The 6,986-nt window shown below is 44.1% G+C and overlaps 1 protein-coding gene across 1 annotated transcript; it reads left to right on the forward strand.

Annotated features, from left to right (window-relative positions):
• Positions 1-426: 426 nt before the first annotated feature.
• On the forward strand, positions 427-1,818 carry LOC146634939 (nuclear factor 7, brain-like). The gene has a single exon (XM_085350482.1). It carries the CDS (start codon positions 427-429, stop codon positions 1,816-1,818), a length of 1,392 nt encoding a protein of 463 aa, XP_085206608.1.
• The last annotated feature ends 5,168 nt before the right edge of the window (positions 1,819-6,986 follow it).

Below are 6,986 nucleotides of genomic sequence, written 5' to 3' on the forward strand. Positions count from 1 at the left end.
GCAGACCGGGAGGTTGAGGCTCAGGTTAAACATGATATGTAAGTCTCCTAAATATCTTCTAAATCTGTTTGGTTTATTTCAGTCTTTTATTTGTTCCTGAGTAAATCAGTTTGGCTGAGATTAAAGTTAAGCTTCATACCATATTAATCGCAGTTAGATTAAGGGGATGGCAGTAAAAACTCCGGAGCTGTGACATCATCAAGTACGCTGGTGTTCCAATTGTACAAATCGCAACTCCATACTCGCATTCTCGCCAAGTCCGGACTCCCGTGTGGACTTACAAGGTCCAGACTAAGCGAGAATGTGAATACAGACTCGCACACTTGAGAACTGAGATAATGCTTCAGTGAAGGTAGTAGAGGTCGGACGGGAGCCAGGACTGACTGTACTTCCTGTCTGCTGTTTTCAGCTTCACTCACAGACTCAATGGCTTCCAGATCAGAGGAGGATCTCTGCTGTCCGGTCTGTCAGGAGGTCTTCAGAGATCCTGTTCTTCTGTCATGTAGCCACAGCTTCTGTAAAGACTGTCTGAAGAGATGGTGGAGAAAGAGACCAACACACCAGTGTCCAGTTTGTAAGAGAAGATCTTCAATGGATGCACCACCTTTAAACTGGGCTTTAAAGAACCTGTGTGAGTCGTTCCTACAGGAGAGAGATCAGAGAGCTTCAGAGGCTCTCTGCAGTCTGCACTCTGAGAAACTCAAACTCTTCTGTCTGGACCATCAGCAGCCAGTGTGTCTCGTCTGCAGAGACTCAAAAAAACACACCAATCACAGATTCAGACCCATCGATGAAGCTGCACAACAACACAAAAAGGAACTTCAGGAAACTCTGGAGCCCTTAAAGAAGAAGTTAAAGGTTTGTGAAGAAGTTCAAGTGAAGTTTGATCAAACAGCAGAACACATTAAGGTCCAGGCCCGACACACAGAGAGGCAGATTAAGGAGCAGTTTAAGAAGCTTCACCAGTTTCTAGCAGAGGAAGAGGAGGCCAGGCTGGCTGCACTGAGGGAGGAAGAGGAGCAGAAGAGTGGGATGATGAAGGAGAAGATGGAGGCTCTGAGCAGAGAGATAGCAGCTCTTTCAGACACAGTCAGAGCCACAGAGGAGGAGCTGAGAGCTGAAGACGTCTCATTCCTGCACAACTACAAGGCTGCAGTGGAAAGAGTCCAGCGCTGCCCCCTGCTGGATGATCCACAGCTGCCCTCAGGAGCTGTGATAGACCAGGCCAAACACCTGGGCAACCTGACCTTCAACATCTGGAATAATAAGAAGGACATGGTCTTCTACACTCCTCTCATTCTGGACCCAAACACTGCAAGTCCAGAGCTCATCCTGTCTGAAGATCTGACCAGTGTGAGTTATGGAGGAGAGAGGCAGCAGCTTCCTGATAATCCAGAGCGGTTTGATTACTACTGCTCTGTCCTGGGCTCTGAGGGCTTTAACTCAGGGACTCACAGCTGGGATGTTGAAGTTGGAGACAGTATACGGTGGGGACTGGGTGTGTTAGCAGAGTCTGACCACAGGAAGGGTCCCATACGGTCTGGTTCATGGAGAATAGGATTTTATAATGGAAAATATTCAGCACGCTCTCTATCAGGTCCAGAAACTGCTCTCTCAGTACAGAAGAAGCTCCAGAGGATCAGAGTGAATCTGGACTGGAACAGAGGAAAGCTGTCGTTCTCTGATCCTGATACTAACACACACATACACACCTTCACACACACTTTCACTGAGAAGATGTTTCCATACATTAATACAAGGAATGAAGTGAAGGTGTGTCCGTTGAAGGTGTCAGTGTCCGTGCAGCAGATGAGTTGAGGATGATGATGTTTCTAATGTTGTTTCCTGTCAGTGAGTTGAAGCTGTTAAACTGCAGCTGTCTTCCTGCAGTTTGTCATAAATTTTCACAGGTTTAGTCTTTGTTTATGGAATTTCTGAGCACAACCAGCCTGAGGAGACTTAGTACATCTGCTAATTAACAATGAGTAAACTATTATCATGGTCTTTCCAACAGTAATTTAATTGATTTTACTTATTTTAAATATTCAGAAAATGTTAATCAATTGTAATTACTATACACTGTTATAAGAGATCTTATCGAGTATGTACTGATTGATCCAATATGATTAATGATAATTTTGTGTATGTATTCATCATGAACATTGAAAGATCTGGATGTGGCATTTTCAGTGGGAGAAAAATTTCGTCACTCATACAAGTGACTTCTTCAGTCTCAGCTGACCTGCTGCGTCCAGATGAACTGAATCAACCTTTTGGATCTGCTTACATGGTTGATTGCGCATGCATGAACATTGCCATATAGGCAGTTGTTGCATGGCCTTGATCAAAATCAAAGTGAGAATTTTAAAGGCAACAAATGTATTTACTAACCATGGAAATGGTCCCACCCTGTATATGGTGTGGCTCATATTATAGTCAGCTATTTATAGTGATTGTTATACATACCTTTTCTGATATTTGTAACCCTTAAAATACCTACAACACATAAGCCTAAACAGCTTAATCAGCATTCATTATAGAGGACCAGAATTTTCACATGCACCAAATAAATCATTTTGTGCTTTAATAATGAATTGTGCAATAAAGTATGCATCAGTAAATTCACTTACAATTTTATTTTTGATTGTTTTACTTATTTAGACATTCAATCTATTCTCTTTCGCTTATCCTTGTGAGGTTTGGAGCCTATTCCAGCCATCTTAGGGCAAGAGGCAGGGTGCAACCTGGACAGGTCACCAGTCTGTCGTAGGGCTAACACGTAGAGACAAACAACCATTCTGTCACAAAACGGCTGTGTGTAGGCAGGAGAGGACCCAAATGTAAAAGTCACCAAGACGGAATGTGAACTCAAAAATGCAGCTTTATTTGCTAAAAACAAGGCAAAACGGTGGAAAACCAAAGTGGGAAAACTAATAATAAATCATAGATTAAAAACACAGGGAGAATCACACAGCTATCAGGGAGGACGCGAAACTGAACACAGGAAATACACACATGAGATGATCAGGAGAAGTGGCAACACATGGGGAAAAGCTGAAACAAATGAATACAACAACGTCACAAGGGAAACGTAAAACTAAACACAATAAACACAGGACCTCTTTCAAAATAAAACAGGAAACATGAAATGGACAAGGAAGACTTAACAAATGGGTTGAAAACACAAGAGGAAACTAATAAACAAATTAACTTAGGAAACCCAATGAACTTAAACATAAACCATAAACATCAAAATAAACTAAAACTCAAAATGCTGGGTCAAAAGACCCAGGATCGTGACACATTCGCACTCACACCTATAGGCAATTTAATTCAATTAAACTATTAATGCAAAACACATTCCAACAATTTTTGAATTCCAATGTAGAAAACAGGTTTTGGAAGTCTTTTTGAAAAGGAATGAAAGTAAATAGATTTTAAAAGCAAATTATAGATACAGTTTTATTCTAGGAGTTTGGGAACATCTGGAGACACACACACACATGAAAATTATAGTATGATGATGATTAAAACTTGGTGGTTGCATGGGAATTTTGAGATTTTTGGTTTACAATGACAAATAAACAATTTATCAACATGTTGCTTTAACTGTTTATAACCCATAAAGTCATAAAAACACAAAATTTGAGACTTTTTTTTTGTTGCCTGTCCCGTTTGGTTCTTTTGCCATCAGAATTATTGTCTAAAGGCAAAAAAAGATTCCCAATGGATTTACTTTACCAAATGGGCCATCCCAGCTTTGCCGTATTGGTCTATTTGATTCATTTCTGCTTGGCCGTCACCTAAGGATTTACATCCCCGATAAGCAGAAGGAGTCTCACTATCTGTTCAATGTCTCCCATTACAATGGCCTCACTGTGTTAACATTCCACATGCATGCAAACTAGTGACAGGAGTGCTCTTACTATAGTAAAGTGAGAAAGTGTTATTACTATAACTAATGTGATATGATTAAATATGTGATTGATACGTGAGAAAAGAAATTTGCCTTCACAATGCACAGAGGTAAAAAATAAACATCCAAAATTCTCCAGAGAACAGGGAGTAGATGACAGGAGGCTAACCTACAAAATGAAAAAGAGCATAGGAAATACTTTATAAGTGCACAAAAGGGAAATAGTGAAATCTTTCTGATTGGTTGCAAAATTATTTAACCCTTTCACATTTTACTGTTAAATAACCTGATTTTAAAAAGTATAGTAAATTATTTTGATTGCATTTTTCATGACTGTTGAGAGACATGGGACATAGTGTGCTTTTACTAATAGTAACTTTATTCTTAATCAAAAGAGATAAGGTGAAGCAGTGTGTAAGGAAGACTGTGAATAAGGGTGTTCTTCAGGAACTCACTCTGCAGGAGGGGGAGATACAGGAGAGGTGGAGGAAGATCTCAGCCATTGTCTTGTGTAGTCTGGAAGATGAGCGGATGACGGGGTGGGTGCAGTTTTCTCTGTGGTGGGGTCGGGTGGGCTGTCCCGGGATCTGTGGGGCCAGGCGGCGCTGCTGAACTAGGCCCCGGACCGGATGAGCCTGGGCCCCCTTTCCCTAGTGGGTTGCAGAGTATGGGGGTGCCTACTGGGGTCAGCAGGGGAGCTGGCCCCAGGGGATCCCATTATTGTTTTATGATTGTGGCATCCCCCCCTCTGTCCCCTTCTGGCTGCCTCTGCCTCAATTTTATCCCACAACTTAGACATTCACATTACTCACACTCTTATTACACATACATATAGGATCTTGCGGGTGGGCACGCTACACGGTATCCCATAGACCATGAGGGTGTACACCTCACCCCCGGTGTTGTTACCCACCTCTCAATTTTAAATACACGTAGACATTGAGGGCTAGCAGGAGGGACTAGGCGCTTACCTGCTGCTCTCTGGCAGATAGCTCCATGCCCTCCTGGGTTTTAAATGCACCTTAGAACACACATGCATCAACACTTCATATGAGTGGGCGGAGGGAGGTTTGGAGTCTTCTCTCACCCCCGTTCTCTGCGGCCTGTTGGAGTGGGGGGGCTAGGAGGAGGAGTTGGCCATCCGACTGCGGTCTGGAGTGTGGGGCCTCCCTGCTGCTGCGGAGTCGGGGCGGTCTGCCTCTCCCCACCCCAGGGAAAAGGGTAACACCACCTGGGTCTGGGTGCAGGGTACCTAGACCCAGTTCGTAGAGTATGCTTGGGGAGTGTGATTGTGTGTACAGCGTCTCTTTATGTCTGTCTCCACGTTGGTTGAGTGTGGAGTAAGTGCATATGAGAGCATGAGGGTGAGAATGGATGTCTGTATCTGTGTGTGCCTGTATGTCTGTGTCTATATGTCAGGTTGGGTATCAGACGCCACCTCTCTGGGGACATCTCAGGCCCTCCAAGGTTTGGAGGCCTATCTCCACCCCCAACCACTTCCTCTGCCAGTGGCAGACACCCTCAGACATCGGTGCATTGGCGGTTCTTTGTGTCCAGGGATGGGCGTCCGGGTACTCACCGGCTCACTCCTCGGTGGCCGCTTGTCGGGGCCTGGAGCACTGGGGCTCGCTCGGGCCACTTCGGGGGTGGGGTGCCCCTGGCCTCTCGGCCTAGGGCTCGGTCACTCAGGCACAGCTGGCTGCCGGCGGAGCTCACGGGCGCATCACTGCAACCCCCCCTGACTTCTGCTCCGCGGCTGCTGCTCATCTGGGACTCTCCTCAGCTCTTACTGGGACAGTGGCGCGGCTGCCCCTCTGTTGGTCTTCCTTGGTCTCTTGTGTTCTGGGGGCCTCTGGATGTCTGGAGTCTTGATCTCCTTCATACCTGCTTCATGCCCTGGAGCAGTGGTTCCCAGACTTTTTTTGCTGGGCCCCCCTTTGTTTTACAAGAAAAATGTTTGCCCCCCCCCCCCCGCGCGCACGCACGCACACATCCTCCAACCGCACACACACACACAGATTTTGTTTTCAAACTCCATTGTGGTTTCATTTCACACCTCAAACATTTAGTAAACAATTAAGCAAATACAAGTAATCTGCAATAAATTACAGGTAGTAATAAAATAAACTACTAACTCTTTTACGCTAGGTTCCACACCTACACGTGTATTTTTGAACATGCAGCTGTTTCGTCCACGTAAACGGCGTTTCAAATCACCAAAAACTGAGATTTTTTTAAAAATCATTTTTTACGTTTACGTGTGGACGAGGAATACAGAGTTTGTCACACAACGTCAAAGGTATGTGGCTATTTTCACGTCACGCTGTGCGCCACGTTATTGTTTACATGAGATGAATTGCAGAATGATAGATAGAGACAAAATACTGTTAATCTGACTGTCTGCAGGTTTTACAGGCAGTTACTGTCCCTCCATTTACAAAGGCAGAGGCGTCATGATGTGATTATTTTACTGTAGTTGTTTTTTTTCCTGTGTAATAATATTCAACATTGTTAGCAATACATTTTTCAAAAAATGCCTCTGTGCAAAATGGGTTTAAAAACATAAACAGCTGTGGGATCCTGTTTGTCCGTGATTTAAACAGCCCAGCGCGCTCTGATGAAGGGAAAACCAACCCTGCAGGGAGACCTACCTCGGCACTTGTGCAGGTGAAGCCAAAGGGAAGATTTGCTTCACCATATTTTCTAGTCGTTGGCTTAGAATGAAGTTGGTTTGGAAACATATTCAGTGATGCTTCATCTCCTGCTTTGCACAAAACAAAAAACAAAGAAAGAAACAAAAAAAAAGCAACATTTTGCAACTTCAACCTAAAGCGCTCCATCTATGCAAGATAGCATGGGTGCTGTGGTGCTAGCAGTGTCCAACTAACAGAAACTAACAGAAACAGTTGCCTCTGCCATGTTTTCCTGTTTCTTCTTTCCTTGTAGCCGCTAGATCAGAAGTTTATTTCCTCTCAGGTTTGTTACTTTCAGTAAAGTTTCACTGTTAGAGCCCTGACCAGCATCCTGCAGCATCTGGAGCAGCTGTGTGGTGCTGTGATGGCAATAAGGA

This window comes from Diplotaxodon limnothrissa, linkage group LG3 (genome assembly GCF_057381915.1).
Source record: "Diplotaxodon limnothrissa isolate DT_005_m linkage group LG3, D_limnothrissa_male_GT1.1, whole genome shotgun sequence".
In the NCBI taxonomy this organism is placed as follows: Eukaryota; Metazoa; Chordata; class Actinopteri; order Cichliformes; family Cichlidae; genus Diplotaxodon; species Diplotaxodon limnothrissa.